At 42.3% G+C, this 19,829-nt stretch overlaps 1 protein-coding gene across 8 annotated transcripts in view; it reads right to left on the minus strand.

The window, feature by feature from the left end:
• CHCHD6 (coiled-coil-helix-coiled-coil-helix domain containing 6) overlaps window positions 1–19,829 on the minus strand; it is a 116,405-nt gene that overhangs the window by 49,157 nt on the left and 47,419 nt on the right. For 7 of the 8 annotated variants that reach the window (XR_003251796.1, XM_026055056.1, XM_026055058.1 and 4 more), the window contains 2 exons: window positions 4,766–4,836; window positions 2,777–2,899 (listed from right to left, as the gene is read on the minus strand). Coding sequence is in view for 7 of the 8 variants with exons in the window: in XM_026055056.1 (XP_025910841.1) it covers window positions 2,777–2,899; window positions 4,766–4,836 (194 nt within the window). In the remaining variant the exon portion in view is untranslated. The remainder of the gene's footprint in view (window positions 1–2,776; window positions 2,900–4,765; window positions 4,837–19,829) is intronic. The other variant, XM_026055059.1, reaches the window with a different exon arrangement.

Below are 19,829 nucleotides of genomic sequence, written 5' to 3' on the forward strand. Positions count from 1 at the left end.
CCGAAAATTCTAAAATCCCTATTGCAGAGGCTCTTAATTTCAACACTGAATTAATCATCTCTCTAATCTAATAATAGGAGAAATCCCAAAGCAATTTTATTTGAAAACTATGTCTCTACTCTTCTTCYCCTTGGGCTTCCCCACTGTCCACATAATATCTATTTCAGAGCTTGACTGCCAGGCACAGCGCTCAGAATCGAAACAGCTGGGGCCTTGCAATAGATTTCAAGATTAATAAACTCAAGTATCACCACATAACTGTCTTATAAACTTTCCAGATCTACACAATCAAGTAAGAAAAAGTAAAATAAAATAAAAGGGGGGGGGATTCCTCTACCTTCTGGTTACTGCTGCCATTTTAACTGAGGGAGCATCAACCCCATAAAACGTTGTGCAGTTTCATAAGAGCTTCATTTCCACGASTATTGGAAGTGAGCCGTAAATGCTCTGTGCTCCGCAGACAGTCCATCTAGGAACCTTCCACCCCCTGCCCACACAGAGGCAGTTTGGTTCTCTGTTCCACCTCCAGCCCAGRAGGATACTTACTACTTGCCAGTTTCTCTAACATAATCGCCGTAAATACTGATGCCTATTAAGTTTAAAGATCTTAGGACCATTAAATGGAACTCTTAGATACTAAGTCCCATATGGAGTAAATCTCTTTGGCAGTTTCTCCATCAGAGAGCTGCCGCGGATTCAAGGCTGATCTCTATCAGGATAAGATAGAGACATTCTTTATGCACTCCCTGATAACAGCACAAAGCACTCGCAGTCCTCTCGGCACAACATGCAAAGCAACAAGGCCTTCGGTAAGCAGCGTCAAAGAGGGTTCAGCAAACTATAAGGAGATCTCAGAGGGAAATTCAGCTTCAGAACAATTTTATCTTTTAACAGCTTCCTAATCCCCTCACCTCACTCCTAGCTTTACCTTTTAAAGAGAGAGTCGGATGCCCACCCCCACCCATGCCAATCCTTGCATCCAAATTTAACAGCTACAAAAATAAAATAAAAATAAGACCACCTTCACAAAAGAAAATAAATCAAATTAAAGAAAAACAGCATTTTGAGGATAAATCAAGAGTGCCTGCACTAAGCCATAACCTCTTTACTGATGKTTTTTTTTCCCCTTCCCCTTAACAGATTCAGGAACTGTAATAACATTTAATCCTCAGAAGCTAATCTAAATGTAACACTCAAAAGAAGACAAAGACAACGCAACAGAAAAAAATTTGGCCACTGCCTTTTGGGAGTGCTGCTTTATCCCCRGAGCGAGCGCATTAATAGAGCTTGGAATGAAATGCCATTTTATTCTCTGTAGCAGGGAGGGGATTAGCAAGTTGTCTTCTCTAAACCCAGTCTGAGTCATGGCTCTCTGAACACTGAGAAAAGGATGTGGAACGAAGTGAAGGGCGGAGAGCACTGGCTTTTTATTTACATGCTGCTTCTTTTGTGGGTGGTTACTGATGTGCACAGTTTGCTAAACAGGGAAGGACGAAGAAAAGAGTTCTAGGTCCCCAGACTTTAATTCTGTTGGTTAACAAAAGAGAAAAATAATAATGCACCAATTATAATAAAATCAGAAAGACAATATGTCCATGGCAATGGTCCAATTCACAACAGCATGTAAGCAACAAGGGCAAGTTGCTCAAGGTGCCGAAAGCTCTGCTCAGTGGTTTCTTGTTGCTAGGATCTCCTTCCTGGGAGAAAGAAACAGGTTGGACAGAGCCCAGAACAAAGAGGAATGAGACAGTGTGGTAGGAGGAATGCAGAGACGGGAGCAGGCTGGGTTCAGGTGAAAGTATCAGGAACAAAGTCCGTCACGCAAGCCAGGCCATGCAAGCATCGAGCCTAGCATCCCACCTTTAAGTAGAAGCCAAGAGCTAATGCCCGTGTCAGTGATTTAATATGAAGCTCAGCACTAAGCACTTCTGTTTCTATACAAATGGAGATAGAAAGGTTTACCTGCCTGCCTCGCAGGCATGCTGTGAAGGGTCACTGGTGGAAAGCCCATACAATATTTTCAAGCCCTGAAATGCTATATAATCACTAAGGAGAGGAAATGGCCCGTTGAACACTTAACCAGTTGTGCAGAGCTGTAGGTGTTGATAAAGGAATTAAGGAAGTCAATAAATGCCAAGAAAATACTGTTTTTTTTGTTTCAGATATTTCTTATCTTTGCTGCAACATGGTCTCTGAAAAACAGCATACTCGCTGTGGAAACAGCCCCAACTCAATTCCCCTCTTTCTCCATCAACTACACTGATGCACAGCGGATGACAACAAACACAGGGTAGATTAGTCTCACGAGGTGAGAAMGGCAGGTCTGAGAGTTCACGGTGAAACAGAGATAGTATGAACGGGGAAAGACACACTGGAAAGGAGATGCATTCTCCTCTTCAGGTGCAGAAAATGCCACTCCTGATTTCCTGCTGGTAGAGGAGCCGCTGTAGTCCRGCACACCCAGGGTGCTTCTGGGAGCAGGCAGACCTGCGCTTCACTCATAGCTTGGCTACAGAATCCAATCCACTTTACTTTGATCGTGTTTCAGTTTGCTCTTCTCATCCAAGTTACTAGATCTGCATAAATAAGTCTTACCTAGCTTAGCACTTACTGTGCTTGTCTGCCTAATATGAAAGTGCAAAACAATATGAACAAACTATTCTTTCCATTGAATTCACAGGCTCTTGTAATTTACTTCCATAAACAGGCAGTAGCAAGTCTTGAATATACAAAGCTTAATAAGAGGTTCTCATAACATGCAAACTTCAAGTCCTACCAAGTACGCACGAATGCCCACATGCAAAGGAAGTCTCCCTCACTCTGCCCCRGACATGTCGTGACCCTTGCTTGAGGCACGTACGCTCTTTGAGAGTGTGTGTTGTACGCTGAGGCAGCAACCCTGAAAAGGATCATGGTAGATTATTATGAGAGATGCATGCACTGCACACTGACAAGGAAAAACAACGATTTTTCCAGCACATGCCATTATCAAAAGGGCATTATCAATCCTAAACTGCACATCCTCACACACAGCTCAGTGCAATACTGGTTATTCCTGACAATAGAGAGTACAAAGTTCTCTTCCTCCCTCAGTTTCACTAGCCCCACACAGCTTGTCTGTTCTCAAGGCTCACCATAGCCTTGAGGAACATTTCTCACAGTAAAATTCATGTTAGGCCGGGTGTCTATTTGGGCTCTAAGGAGGGCAGCCTAAGGAACCTGCCGATCGCTAATGACTCATGTTATATAGCCTCCAAATAGGAAAAGACTGCACAATAAGGCCAGAAGCCAGGGATTCGCAGATGTTAAGGACTCAAAAGGGGAAAGAACCTCAGAGACCCTGTAACACATTTTCTGATTCTTGAAAGAAAAATCATTAACTAACATTTGCATTGGTCTCCGCCACTAACCATTTTGAGAAATGGTTGCATTACCAGAGGGTAACCTACATTACCAGTCTTTACCTCCACAAGGAACAGAGAAGAGACCAAATTAAATCTTCGGAATCCAATTTAAGATCACAGCTAAAAATAGCTTAGCAACAATCTGTAACAGCAAGTAAAGAACATAACCCAAGGTCACAGTCTCTTCCTTTACAATCCCATAAGTCAGTTACAGGTCTTCCCAACAACTGACCACACCACTACAGAAGCAAATTCAGAAAAGACTGAAATGACTGAAGACTGTCAGAGCTTCATGTCCTATAAGTTTTTAAAATTTTATTTAAAAACAGAACTTAAGACTTCTACTACGGAAAATCGTATGAAAACGCACAAAATGTGTCAGCTGCCTTGTTTTGACTTCTTTAGCAAGTTATTGCTTGACTGTCCAAACAAAAATGTGAAATTACAACAGGTTATATGATGCTTTGGCAGCGAAACATAATTTTAAATAAAGACAGCACAATATACTGCACACCCCACTAACATATTCATTGCTGTTATATTATCTATTTATGCAATTAAGTATCATACAGCCTGGACCAGACCCAACTGGACTACATATGTTGCTACTCTAGTTTACTGTATGTTGGCCAACTGTTTACCCAACAGAGATGCGTGTGCTTCTCTTGACTGTGTAATTGCTTTGGACTCATTAATATTAAAGAATTATAGAAAATATTTTTTCTTGGACAGCTGTTAGTGCATGTGGAACAATAAGCTATATAACACAACTAGCAAATACAAATGGAATTTAGATACTAAATATGCTCATGGTAAAAAAACAACACTAAAGGTCCTCTAATTATGTTAAGATGAATAAAAAGGTCAGAAAAATCATTTCACCCATTCTAGGAAAACATTATAATTAYAACTCTATTTTGACTGAAATTTACACAGTAAAGATTTATGCTATTTACTTTTTTCTTCCCTGGTCAATGAAAACTTTAAAAGTGACTTTTTCATACTCTTATGCACYAGCCCAATGCTGCAATGTGTAGATCAAATATAGTGGGTCAATGTTTGAAGAAATTAAACATGTTCCATTGCCATTTTGAAAATCCTGGAAAACATTTGCACTGAATTTGGATTTTCTAGTCCATGTCCTCCCTCTTGTCTCCCCTTGCAAAAGCTAACAACTTTATCCTAAATTCCGTCAAGCTTGGCACAGAGAGAGAGAGAATGCTAGTTTACAACTGCTCAGTCCCCTAAATACCTGGCAGGAGGTAACTTCACACTCCATTTGAGGGAATATCCTGAGGCTATACATAGAGCATTATAAAGCGCAAGCAGAACTGCCGAAAAGAATAAAAAAGGCTTCTCACTTTATCCACTTCTCGGCGTTGGTGGCTGCCTCGTGGTACTGCTCCGACGTCAGCTTGTAGAGTTCTGCATTCTGAAACAAAGAACGCACCGCTCAGCTCCAACAGCAACAGCAGCGCGAGCCTGGCCTGCCCCATAGCCGTCGTCTGTAATTCATAACAATTTCCAACAACAAAAGGCATATTCAGTTCAAAGAACCCCCCCAAAACGCTAAAAAGTTTATTTACTTTTTAACAGACTGCATCAAGGCCACAACGTGTCCTCCATTATGCRTTTCGCCTTTGTGAAGGGAAAGCGAGGAGAAAAGGTCTCTAACAGCCAGCCATCAGCTTTGATTATTTTGATTTTTTCACGTAACCACAAAAACAAGGTGTTTCCAGCAATGAGTTATTTTGAGGGGCTTTTTTGTTTGTTTTGGTGGGTTTTATTTTAATTGCTGCGGAGAATCTTGTGAGTTACTGAAGCACAAGTATCAAAACTGGCTGCTAGCACTGGAAAATTCATTTTACATCTCAGTGCTTTTACTTATGTTACTTATTCTTTAAAAGAAAATTATGCAGCATGTTTCCCTTTTAACAATATAGGGAGGCGTATCAGGTATCAGTCAAGGCACTGGCAAACAGAGCCTGGAGCGTCTTGATCTAGGGCTAAAGAGGTTTGCGTTAAATTCTCCTGAGCTCGCGCAGAAAGAGGGTTAGTTCACAACCGCTCAGCCCTTGCAGATGGAGGGTGAATTCCCCTCCCCTGCTGAACTTGCAGCCCTCCCAAGCATGGCCAGCGCAAGGGAGCCRCTGCACACCCTGAGCTACTTCATTGCAAGGTCTTGTGTCACTAACTGCTGATAAAGCTGATTTAAGCAAAGCCTCCAGCCTTTATACTAAAAAAGCTGCAGTTGCCTCATTCAAAGCTCATCTGCAAGGCTCTCAGTCTGAAAAAGCACCTGCAAAATATATGCAATCATCTATCATAAAAAAAGTGACAAAACTGTACCGAAAGTGAGGACAGTTATTCATTTAGGACCAGTTCTAGCTGCTATCTTGTCTCTCCCCAGACTTGGTCATTTATATAGAACACCATTCTTGCCTTTCTTCATTTATTTTCCCATGAATGCAGCTGTGGCCCTGCACATGATGAGACTACACATATTGTTCAGTGGTTGGAAAAAGGAAACGACAGATATAACTGAGGTTCTATTAGTGGTTCGGCCACTTGTGCAATCCTGGGCAAGTCACCCTTTTCCATCTGCAAGCTAGGGATAACAGCTGTCTGTATCACAGAAGTTGTGTGAAGCTTAGCTAATTGGGAGGTTTATTAAGGTTTTCAAAGCTGAGACTTCAAGGTGCTATATTTAAGCATTTTATCTCTGGTGCCTGAATTTATGTCACATACTTTAAAAAAAAAAAAAAAAAAAACACACAGAAGAGACTTTGCTTTTCCAAACTTTGACCTAAGAGACAGACTTAAACTGACAAAACACGGATGAGTAACCACTTCAAAATGCATTTTACCAACAAATTGTGATTAATGTTTTCATTTACTTACTTGTTACATAATGGTCAAGCTTCTGTGCTATTAAACCCATTTTATTCATTCCTCAGCTTTTAATGGAGCCTTTTTCTCTGTCCTGTAAACAGACCTCATGACTTTCAGCTCCCTGCTGTTACTTATTCACACATGAAACTACAAGACCTGTGCTCCATTAATTAAATTTGCCATTAAAAATTAAATAATGTGAATAAGTAGGCGTAAGCGTTATCTCCATGGGTTTCCTAAGTCTCACAGTTTCTCCAATTACTTCCCAAGTAATTTTCATATTTCATACTGTCTGATTTCTCAGAGGGACAGGATTTGAGAGATCAAAATGAGAGAAAGCGGGAAAGAGAGAAAGCAAGGTAGTAAAATTAAACATTTTTAGGCAATAGGAAGTAGTCCCATCAGATACTATTAGCCTGCAGCACTCTGCAGTGAAACAGCAGCAGGAGAARAAAACAGGAACAAATATGTTGTACGTGAGACCCAGCATGAGGTTGGCATTTAACCCACCTAAAGAAAGAAAAAAATAGCCAACAGATTCATTTGCTGGTTTCACTGTCGATAAAGTGGTTGTGGTAGGACCTTGTCTAGTTTATTAGAGACAGAGTTCAACCACCCAATACCACGGACAACCCCGGCTTCGACATCAGCTACAAACCTGGACAGAAATAGCAAGGAAAGGAACCAGTATGAAGTGGCYTTGGATCCTAAAGTGGATGAAAAGCATGAAAAGCAGGCAAGTGAGAACCTGAATGGAGAGGCAAAAATTTCAGTGAGGGAGAGGGAAAGGAGCAGGGAATGAGGCCTCAAAGAAACCACAAGGTACRTAGCAGAAAGCAAAGATCAAGGAGGGGCACAGAAGATGTTCAACCTAAAGATTAAAATTRCTCAGTTTTAGAAACAGAAAGGAAACGTCTTTGCACGCGATCCGGCTGTCCCTCTCGTCTTTAAATCAAGCCTTTCTTTCTCGCTCTTCACTCCTCCCAAACAAAAAAATTAAAACGCCAATGAAGCAGTATTTCCAATGCTATGGATGAGTATTTTAAAGGCTCCCTCAAGGAAGAAAAAAATAAATAAATAAAATAAAAAAGAGTTTTACCATTTAAACCTGAGTTTGCTCAACAAGCAGGCCTGTTAAACAGGTTTTCTTTGGCCTCTGGGCCTCTTCTTACCTCAGGAAAGTGGCATTTGCTTTTGGCTTAAACAAGAGCTAAATGAGTAGCAGACGAGGAAGGGGCTTTCGGTGTGAGTGCTTACATAGGGAGAACAAATTTCCAAGTAGCCTCATCTATACAGCTCTAGCTGCAAACCTGCTTCATTTCAATATTTTACCCTCTCACACTGTGGCAGCACAGAATATTCCAACAGCCTACAAAAGTCTAGGACTTTATAATAAGGTTGTAAGTGAGGAACCAAGCAAAAAACCACATATGCCCTTCCAGGGACTTCAGTAGGGCCACGCACACCTAAAGGCTATTCAGCTGGATCAAGATGTGGCATTTGCATTTGAAACAGACCGATCTGCCCAAAATCTTGGCCAAGTACCTTAACTTTATACTGCAATATTCAGTCGCACAGCAAAACAGAGAACATTCAACATAAAAATTACAACATGTCAATGTTGCTTTTAATTTACCCTCACAATATTTGATGCTTGAGATAAAATGGAAGCTCACAAAGGAAAAAGTGGAACATGAGACCTCAACTATTATTAAATAAAGCTCCTGGCAATCTTAGTTGCAGAAATAAGTTTAAAAACATGACCAAAGGACACCATAAGGACTCAAATAACAAGAGACAAAGAAAGAATGAATGAACCACCTAAAATGTTTCACTTCTCTCAATAAAGCTGAGCCTTAGGGGAGCCAACTTCAGAACATCAGAGGTTTGTCATATGGGGACAGCACTCTCCAGAGAGGACAAAAACTAAACAAAGAAACATTCATTTGAAGGATTTTTCCCCTGCTATTAAATGATGGTTCGTAGCAAATAATAAAAACATCGAGAAGTTATAAAAATACATAACTAAAGTCGAAAGACCAACAGCACCACTTTCCTTTACCCTGCTGTTCCTATAACATATTTGCTGCTAAACCCTTGCTCCCCATTCTTCTCAAAAAAACACAGGACTGAAAATTCTCCTTCCAAAGCAAAGCAATGTTAAAACTTCAAGCTAAATTTGGGACAATTTTAATTCAGCATTTCCCCTTAGCTGCAACCACACACAGAAGCTCCTATACTCATTACTACAACTCTCTACACTGCCCAGGTCCTTTCCAAACAGCACAGCAAAGAAAGTAAGAAAACAATATAGCAAAGCAAGGCGTTCTCAGGGCTATTTCAGGAGGGAAAGCAATTGAAGCATAAAGAAAAAACCCTGCCAGCTCATTCTCACATTGACATCAAATCACATTCCTTACAACTTCAGCGAAACATGCACTACTTGCAGTAACATGTAAAACAGACAGAGCAACATGAGCAAGAGGAACTAGAAATTAATCAAATTTTAGGCAAAATTCTTTGCAAACATTAAGCAGCCGCAGCAAAAAGCTGACATGGGAACGCAGATTTCTCCATCAGGTTAAGACTGGGTCAATAGATCAGAAGGTGCTCGGATTAAAAAACAAAAAAACAAACAAACAAAAAAAAACAAACAAACAAAAACAAACAAACAAACAAAAACCCCACACACTACAGCTATCTTGAGATATTTTGACACCTCAGAGTATAGAAGCTTGTCAGTGGTCACAGTGCTTAAAGATACAAAGAGGATTAACAGCTGTTGAAATGCTGCCAGCCTAGATGAATGCTCGTGATACCTCTGATGAAAGGGAGCAGGCCAGCGGAGGCCTTGACAGCCGCTGCGGGCGACAGCCAGCGGATCAGAGGGTGCAGTCTGCCTCGCACCTGACAGACGCGTCGCTTCGATTCCCTCTCCCGCCGTACGCGCTCGCCGGCTTCCAGCAAACCTCCAAACRCGCGCCCTGATCAAGCCGGAAGGAGCGCGAGAGCCGGTGCCGTGTCAAAGGAAAAACTCATATTATGCTCCAGGAGCAGAAAACACCTCAAAACTGGGCGAGGAGAGAAAGGCGAAGGAAAAGCAGAAGTTACTGCTCCTCCATCAAATGTCAACTGGAAGATGTCCAAATTCCTCCTTCCCACTGCTTCTGAAGTGAGGAAATAAGACTTCACATGATCCTGGTATCCCTGCGTGACTGCGGCCCCCCGCTCACTCACACGCCGGGGCAGCGAGCGTACCTGTGCTCTGGACACAGAGCTCCCGTGCGGGACAGAAAGCTACAGAAAAGCTGCAGTTAGTGCAGGCTTTGGGAACCCCATCCGCTCGTATTACGGCCGCAGGGGAACGAAGGTACGCTCGGGCTCCAGAGACTTTGGGGGTTGCTGGTTCACACGCACTGCAAATCAGGTCATTAGTTCTGATCTCTCACAAGTCTCATGCAAATGGTTCTTAACAGCTTTGAAAAATTACCCCATCTACTTGCACCCTTTTCCTAGGTACACAGGCAGATGAGCTCAACCGATTTTTTTGCTGGATGACTCTTTGAAACCGTTAAAAAAAAAACAAAAACAAAAAAACACACTACATAATCAATCCCTTTTATCAACTTTGGTTCAAAACAGGGAATTTGGRAATTTCAGGACACAACGCAAGCAGCAATCTCTTTGCCAGCAGAGCACACTCTCAAGTTCCCGCTCAGCCTCTTTGTTGGTATCAGCTAGCATTTGGCTAAAAGATAATCGCTCCTGCTTTCACATTCCTACCAAATGCAAGTGCACATGCACATAGAAGCTGATTAACAAGAAAGAAATATGCACATAAAGCATATCATGGGGAGCCTAGAAGCCAGGGGTTAAACTGCTTTTATGAGAATTCAAATGTTTTCTCTTAAAAGGTAACAGAGGGAAGTTGCAAACAACTAAAAACAGCTTGCTGATAAGGAAAAACAATTTTTATCCAAAGCCAACATCTGAACACAGYTCTGTTGTTTGCTGTTCGTGGGTGGGTTCATCCACTCTTCCCGCTGGGGCCAATAATGAAATGAGAGCATTGAATTTGTGTCATCTTATTCTTTCCTTTGGCAATAGGCTATGAGATCATAAACTTTGGATTARGAATCAGAAAAGCCAGGAAGAGAGCAATGTCCCCAGTAACAACATGGGAAAGTTAAACCAGTCACGGGCAAAAGTACATTCCTGTTTGCACAGATCGTCTCATGCTGCAATATTATCCCGAGTCGAAAGCAAGATATTAATGCTGTAGCACATTTAGACAGCTTCACATAGCTAAAATCCCACAAAACACCAACCTYTGCAAAACTTTTGGAAGGTGGGTTAGGGAAAAGGGGGAAAAGGACCACAGCTAGGTTTACCCTGTGGGTAACAAGCTAGGCACAAAAAGGCTACACTACTTGCCCCAAACCGCATAGTGAATCAAACAAGGCTATAACCCAAGACTTCCTAGAAGCAGGTCCCAAACTCAAGATACTCCATCTGAACAGCAATGGATTTACAATCCCGGACCAAGACTGCACTCCAGAGTCAAAGCGTCTTGGTGTCTCCAGRAAGGTACCCTGGAAAGAGTCCAGTTAAAACTATGATACACTTCTTATGCTCTGTGTGCAGGGAAAGAGGTCTCACATGCATATCCCACAGAAAGATATTAGAAACTCAGGAGAGGTTGCAAGAGCCTCACTGAACGCATGAAAACCCTCATGTTATCTTCAAGCCAGAAAGACAGCCAACGACAAAGAAAGCAGGGACAAAAGCACAGAAAGAAATAAGCACTGCATTTACATGAGGTTGCTTTAAAGCAGACCGTTCTGAAAGTCTGCAATAAAACAATAGCAATTCTTTAAATACAAACTCTGGAAAGTAAAGTCACCTTTCAAAGAGAAAGGCCACAGAATGCCAGCAGGCAACCCAGGCTTTCTGACAAAGACAGCAACGGCAACGCGAAAGGCCCAGATTAATGATAAAACTGCAGAAGGCTATCCCTATGCTCCCCTCCTAGCTGAAAGTTTAATATAGGAGCTAGGAGTCTTAGGTGAGGAATTCACAGCAAATGCCCAAATCAATTATACCTGACAAGCGCAGGTAAACAGGTCTCAGAGGCATTGATTAAACATCCAGCTTTTCAGCACCTGCTTCCGAGAACCCCTCAGCCTGGCTGACCTGCACTGGGAAAGCAGCGCCCACGGCTTTCGGGGCTCAACGCAGCCCGCTAAAGCCCCCGCCCGGGCTGGGCTGCTGCACAGCGAGTCTTGCGGTGATGTACGGGGCCCAGCAGCAGATCTGTCACAAAACCAGGCACGAGCTGCTAGATCGCAGGACGCCGCCTCTAACAGGCAGGCACTGTCCAAGAGAGACCRACAAGCATGCGGAGAATCAATGCGAAGGGAACGGGAGAAGAGAGAAAAAAAGTGAATTGTCAGAACATCAAGGGTACCAAGCTAGAAGTTCCACTAGGATAGTGACCAGCACTTCAGGGGAACCGGGGGCGGGGGGGAATAAAAATACCAAGAAAGGCAGTCATCAAGTACTTGTCTTATATAAAAGAACATTAAGTACATTCCCCTGCCGGACCCACCACAGGAGCTTATTTGGGGAGGGAAAGGGAGGAACGTTACCATTAAAGTTTGATGCCATCATGCAAGTGCTAGTAATTTGATACAGCCTCCAGCAGAGGCTTGCTTTCCTCCCACCTGCCTCCCCACCACCTCAGACTGAACCACACAGCTAAAACTCCCCGGTTTCTCTGCTGAGAAGGCCCCTAACCCTCATTTACAAGTTGCAGGCAACTGGACCAATAAACAGTTTCTGTCCCCTTTCTAAAAATTTTAGTTATATTCATGGTCCCATCCTTTTCCATATCAGGTAGTCAAGGAATGCAACTCACTGGATGCCAAGAGGAATGCAGAATAGGAGGGATCCATGGCAGGAGAATATACAGAAGGACTGGAGAGCACTGAAAAAAATGCATCACATCCATGCCCTTAACAGGCAGAAGGAATTGCAAGGGAGAGAGTCACTAAAACAAAAAATAAATAAATAAAATAATAAAAAGAGAGAGAAAGAAAGAAAAAACAAACAAACAAAAAGCAGAAGTATACCAAAGCCTGCAACTTCCACCCCCTCCCAGGGTTTTTCCTCCAACCCCAATTGCAAATTATTCTCCATGTGCAGTTTCCAGTAAATCAAGCTTTGCTAAATAACCCCGACATATGCAGGGCTGAGAACCAGCCAACAAGCAATGATGAGATGTCCCTGAAATGATTAAGGAAAATGCAGACATCTCTCAGGTTACAACGAAGCCTGTTGTACTTTCCCCTTAGCGCATATGCAATGCTGCAAGCACTGTGCCGAAAACCTCTGATATTCAAAGACTCATTTGGTTGACAAGGATCCTGTGGATTCGCGGACAGATTGTCACACAAACTGTCAGGTTTTTAGAGAGACTATCAGACCTCTCTTTGCCTACGTTATGGAGCACATCAAAGACACAGAAGATGAACCAGACGCAGGCTGCACAGATCTGACAGAATGGTGGGTGTACATATTCAGAGTACTGTACTGCACTGCTGGGGGGGGAGGGAGGTTTAACGTGAATAATCAGGGGCTGAAAGTTCCAGAAATGTGACAGTTTTTGGCAGCAATTCTCATCTTTGCATTTATTTATCTAAGAGAGAAACTGCCACACTAGAGGCAAACTTGGGAGAGAAAGAAAAATTGTATCAGCAGCAATTTATTTTGCCACCATACTTTTTCTTTATTATCATTAAGCCCAGAGCATTTTCTGAAGATATTTGTATTTCCAGTCAACGTTCTCTCACTACGCTTACGGCTTCTTTTCCCATTTCATCCTGTAGTAGAGCTTGGTTTAACAATTACAGCCAAAAAGACTGCCAGTGACTTTGCAGGTCACTGTGCACGGGGAACGGAAGAGACAAATCCACACTTTCGCAGGTGCCCTCTGGCTGGAGCGTCTGCCTCCAGATGCTCAGGAGCTCATTATTCAAAACTTCAGAGGAGCTGATTACCCATGACTTGAGTTTGAAGACATAAGCCATACCTGGACAACCAAAAAGTGAAGAAACTACAACAACAACAAAATTATATATATATATATATATATATATATATATATATATATAAAAATAAAATAAAACCCTGAAACATTAGGGTCTCACTTTTAAAATGGAGACAATGTTGACTCATCTCCCAGTGAACTAGAAACTTTAGTTAATAAATACCTGGAAAAAGTTCCCAGCTCAGCAGCTCAAAAGTAGTCTTAAAAAGATAAGTTGATGTCATTCTCCTTTATTAATGTCACTTAGATCACCATTATAGACCAAGAGTATATTTGTTTTTACAACTGACAAAGTTAATTCTACTACAAAATGCTGATTATTACTTAGAAATTAAAATAAAGTGTAAAATGAATCACTGATAATAAGAAAATGAATTAATACAGACTCTGTTGCCCTTCCTTTACAATACTGCTGTCACATAACCTCCATTTCTCCCTGCAAGGCATCAGCTATTCCAGAGAAAAGAACCCTAGTATCTTTTTATATTTATTTTGCTATTCAAAATGGATTGAAATTCTCCACACAGTAAACAGAAAAATAAATACGATGTTTATCCTAAGATAAAGTCAAGAAGGACAAAGGGGGAGGGATGGTAAAAAGGATAAGAAAGAAATCTGAAGATATTTGTAAGCAATTTCCTTTCCATCATTGACGGTCTCATTCTCTCCGCTTTTAGTCATCTTCTTTCATATGATTTTTACAGAATAGTTTTGTTTCTTCTGAAGAGGGCAAGGCATTGAAGAGACATCTTTGTAGCTGGCAAGAGCTTGTAAAGTGTCCGAACACAAGCCAGTCGCAGCAGAAGGACCACAAACCACCAATCAGGCGAGAGAGGCATTTTCACAGCACAGTTATTGAGAAGCAAATATATATAYACACACATGCATATATATAAAGAAAAAAAACACGCCAACTGGCGGTGCAGGCAGCCACACAAATGCTTCATTCCTGTACTCTGGCCAAAACCATCCTCAACCGTGGTACACGACATCACATGTGGCCTTGAATACTGTTTGGTCACCACCAATTTAACATTATATTTTCATTATAAAATCCAGGAGGAGAAGGAGAGGGAACAAAAGGCCTTCTCACTTTTGGCCTGTTACAAAGTAACAGAAAGAATTACTTATTAACATTAAACCAGAAAATTCTTGTAAAGCCTCGTTGCCAAGGCTTCTCAAGAGCATAAATGGAAGAGCGTCACATACGCGGTGCATCCACCGTGTATCACACACCCCCAGACTTAAGCTAAATCTCCTCCCAGAATTTAATCTCTGGACACCACCTCTAACAGAGTACTCCAAGCAAACAACCAAAGAGTTTGTCTATAGGACTAAACGAAGAAGCAATAAACGTAGGCTTAAAGCTTCTAAAGCAATTACAGATGCCTGTACCAAAATATTGCCTGGGGCGGGGGGCTGCTGTATCTGATAGACTGTGCAACAAGAAAAGGCTTAGGAAAAAGTGTCCTAAGAGCCTGTTTGGGCTCATGAAGCGTCAGTTTTTCCACCTACGTCTACTGGACAAGACCATACAAAACTCCCAGCCCTTCAGCTGTGGACTGCTGAGCTCAGAAATCAGATAATAGGAACACAAACAAGGAGACGCAACTGTAATTTTGCTGGGGATGACAGGAAAAAAATAAATAAACGCTGCAGATCTGGAACAATATCCTCTCTTCGCAGAACAAGCGAATGCTCAAACTTATAACCTCGCTCTGTCCTATTCTCAACTAGCAAGGACAAACTCTTTATTCCTCACCAGGCTGCCTTTTGCCTATCACAGGAACTGACAGCGAGGATGCAATTTTTTTTGTTCTTGCTGCAGCAAACACTTGCATCTAACAGGGGGAAGAGTTATCATCTCCATGGCACACGAATGATTAGCCATCAGCAAGTAATGGCTTTTTGCTGCTCCTAACAGAAGCTGCATCTGAAGGAATGACCGAAAGGCAAAAGGCCTCATATACCAACTCTTAATCCCCTGAACTGCCAAAGGTAATTTTGTGGTAGACACAACTGTGTTATGAAAACTGAAGTTAAAAATAATAATAATGACTCTAGAGAACAGCTGAAAGTTCTCAACTCCTTTACATGTTCAGACAGGCACACAATAGAGCATTTTTGTATACCCAGATGAGTTCCCTCCCTTTCAAAAAAACTACAGTCCAGCCAATTCAAGGCTTGCTACATGTCAGGACAAATTAGACAATTTCTGTACACTGTCCAATGCGTCATAAGACATCTCTAGGGGGAAAAAAATCCAGGCGTTCCTGGAGTGACCCAGACTCGCAAGCTCRCAGCAACCTTGTAGGCTTAAAATTATATAAGCAAAAACATGGCTTTTTATTCAGAATAGCGAGGGGGGAAGGGAGAGAGAGAGATTTAAGCCTTTCCTCTCGTGCAAAGACCTGAACCACAATAATTGAGAAGGAAAAGCTAGTTCTGCTCTTAAAATAACCTAGTTATTACAAGTCTTCACAAATCAGAGGCTTAGACTTATCTCATCGCCTGCACACACTTCTCCCATCTCTTGCTCCTCTGTTGCCCCTTAGAGACCGACACAGATTAGGCGGCCAGCACTGCTGCTTCTGGCTCCGTGGCCTTTCCCCATTGCCGCTCTCACCTGCAGTGCTGCCCTGGGTGCAGACAGCAGCTGTGCGCCCACGCCGGACACCCTGCGCGGCCCCACGGGCCTCTGCCAGCAGCGCTCCACCAGGGCTCGCATTCAACCGGGTCTTGTTTTTGGTAGGACAAGAGGCTGGTGGAGAGCAGGTGGCAGGCTCCTCACACACACACACACACACACACACACACACACACACACTTTCACCCAGATTGTGTTAGCTGACAGCTACTCCGCTGACAAGTACGTAATACAGGACAAAATTCTCTTAGCATTTCTCAGGGTTGGACGCCACAGAAGGCAGCCAATTCTAGTGCCCAAGATGCATGTTTACCATAATTATTAAAAAAAAAAGCCTGCAAAACTAATTAGTTACTTCATATTTACTTATAATGGGGCTAGACTGAATGGGTGAGTCAGGTAATCTTGATTCGAGTCGAGGTGTTCAATGGTAAACCGAGACTGGAATCATTTTTGGCATAGCGCAACATGTAGCCAAACAACCAGCTAACCTGGGAAAACCAGGCAAACAAAAAGACCCACTAGACATAATCCTGGGATCAGGAGGTTTTGCCACAGGTGAAACAAGTATCATTTGCAGTCAAGACCTCACAGTGGGCCGGATGGTGCGCATATATTTAGGAACATTAAAACATGTTATTTACAAGCTACTTCTGAGTCATTCTGGTCTCTTGGGAGCGTGCATTAGATGTTCAAGAAATTGGAATAGCACTTATTTATATGTTTCTATAAAATGACTGGTGGATGGGGAAAAACCTTCAGAGAAGTAGCCCTAGGCTGTCACGAAACACTTATTTACCACACCCACAGTAAACTACCTCTATTAGAAAAAACACACATACACAACCACTTCAGCCACTGAAATGGCAGAGTAGTCACTTCTCGAAGTTTGGTCTCTGAACCACTTAACTTCAGCACAAGTTCGAGATGTTCTGTGAAGTCAGACCAATTTACAGAGTAATTCCAAGCCATATTTTTCATAAAAATGACAACAGTGTGTTCTGTGACAACAGGGCTAAAATTTTAAGGACCTTTTAAAATAGGCCTAGGTCTTGGTTCTATTTTTAAGTCACAACATTGATGCTTTTTTCCTGCCACATGTGGAAGGAATGCTGCAGGTCAAAACAGAAATCTCAGATTCCCCAAAGGCAGGGTCTTAGCAAAGCGGAGTCCATACACACATGGAAGTTTTGTCTACCTGAAACAATTTGCAAGATCTGGAATATCCCAAGATGAGCACAAGTTTCAATCATCCAAATCCCAGCAGACACACAGACTCCAGGCTAAGGTCTGGAACATATTTAATCAATTCACTCTGCTAACTTTCTACAGTTTCATAAAATAGCCAATACTGCAATAACAGGGCCAAAAATTAATTGTACACTGGTTGGCCAAWTACATGGAAATAACAGGCAGCACTGCAGCAGGGTAGTGTAGCTGATGCTAAAACACAACAACACTACAGTAAATATAGGTGAGGCTGAGAGTGTGCATGTGTATGTATGTGTGTGCACTGCACTATATTAGAAAAGTAGCACTGTTTTTACTGGTAACAGTGCTACCTGTATATGTACACATTTATAAATGCCATCCTGTTTATAAACAAGCATATAAAGAGCACAAAAAGGGAGAAAAATGTGAACTATTAGGCAATCAGAAAATAACAGAATGAAATAAAGGAAAAATTGGGCTGAATTTAAGAAAAGGGGGAGGGTATATCAGAAATATTGGGTAATGGAAAAAGCTTTTAAAAGAAAGAAAAAGAAGCACCCCCCATTTCGTTCTCTTTGGACTAGACTGGACAAATATTCTGCTTTTCTGTTCTAACAGAGACGGACAGGATCACATTCTAGGTCTTTTTGTTCTGCCTTTAACAAGTCTTCATAGTGATACACCGATGAGACCAGATACCAGATTGCTATCTAAATTCAGCTGCTAAATTCAGTGTTAAGACTCTAAGTTCAAACGACACATTGCCACATTTATTTCACAAGTCGAGCCTGGGGATGGATTCCTCCAAGATGCAGCAGCCCATAAGTATCATTTTTTTCCCCTCTGCAAAGGTACTCTAAATGCCAGGAAAACAAAAATCACCGTAAGGCTCTGACAGTTCACCCTTCAGCACACRGACTGCAAATACATCCCTACGCTAATCATGCGGACTGAGAAGGAAGCAAACACTTAGTCGCTGTTTGCATCAAAGCTCCTTGTAATTTGAGGTAATGTACTGTACATCAGTCAACACATACCAAGAGGGAACACACACTGCKGAGAAGGCAGAGAGGCAGCGCTGACATCCAGCACATTTTATTTACCCTATTATAAATGTTCTTTGAGTTCATCAAATTACCAATCAATTTACCTGGTCTCTGAAAGCTGGTGTACTGAGGTATATTAACTACTCAACTTTACAAGCTCTCAGCAAAACAACCATTAAACAGGCAAATTGAGCACCGGGTACTGAAATTTAGTTTGCGAGGCGGCCACCGGCAACGACACAGGAACCGCTCCCTGCACAGGCAGGCGCTTCCCAGAAAACCTTAGAAAAGCTGCCTCCTCCCGACGCTGCTCAAGCCTTCTCCGACCGATRCTAACGGGAAGAAGAAATTAGGGAAGCAGGATTCCTTCCTCCTTCCCCCCCCCCCTCAACATGACATTTAACATTTGTGAATAGCTGAGAGGAGAACAGGTCAGAGCTGTTTCAGATGACTATTTCAGGTTCGTTCCTTTTTTCATTTWGTTCCTGTTCAGAAATTTAACTCTCTCACAGGGCAAAAACTTCAGTTCTCAAAATAACTAAAGGCTGCGCCCTGACAGATTCCTCCGCTGCCTGAACAGGAGCGTCCGCACAGAGCCGCATGGACAGCCCAGGTGACTGGGAAGTGATCTGGATGATTAGGGAGAATCTTATCAGCCTGTTACAGAAAACTATACTGGAGATTATTCCTCTGGTGTTCAAAAGATTAAATCAGCAGTTCGATGAACTGGATGCTTCATTATATTGCTCCACTGGCCTGAAAGGCAAACTGCTTTTTGGAATCTTAGCTGTTATAGATTCACATAAAGCAATGCTGTGGGTTTGGAGCAGCGTGGGGGAAAAAGAAAAAAATTCAGCAAGTTAGGTGAGAAAAAAATTGAAATTGTATGGAATATTGTAAGGCTCAGTTACAAAGAATGGGACAAGAAACACTTCTGAAAGGAAAATACATTTTTTAAGCACAGAACTCAGTTCCGCATTGGCTGTTCTTCCTCAGAGCATCCCAAAGCGCCTTGCAGAGCAAGAAGTTAGTGACTGGCAATACAGTGACTGGAGGCAAACAAAGCAGCCGTTACACACACGGCAATAGCTCACACACGGCCTTAAGACGTTACAGGCCATTTTACTGGGAAAATAAATGGTGTCACTGACACCTGCCAAGACACATCAACTCATTTGGAAAAGGGCATCGAATCTTTAGCTCCCACTGAGAGGGCCGAGGGCTCCGTTTAAGACTAACACCTCGACACAGCTCTCAGCGCAAGGTGAGCACTCCTCAGGTCTCATGGACAYACAAACGTCCTGGGACCCCAAGCCAGGGAACTGGCTCGCTTTTGTCAACAGAAGTCGCCTTCAGCCTTTGTCAAGGGACATCGGTTTGTTCAACCCTGCAGACATGCTGAAAAATTATCATGAAGACCCAATGAGAACGTAATATTTTGGAGATTTTTTTTTTTCCCCCAGTGTGCTCTTACTTTCTCTGGTAAGATTTTTACTGAGATGGGTTACTGCTGAAAAGCG

This window comes from Apteryx rowi, unplaced genomic scaffold, assembly GCF_003343035.1.
Source record: "Apteryx rowi isolate R43461 unplaced genomic scaffold, aptRow1 scaffold_98, whole genome shotgun sequence".
In the NCBI taxonomy this organism is placed as follows: domain Eukaryota; kingdom Metazoa; phylum Chordata; class Aves; order Apterygiformes; family Apterygidae; genus Apteryx; species Apteryx rowi.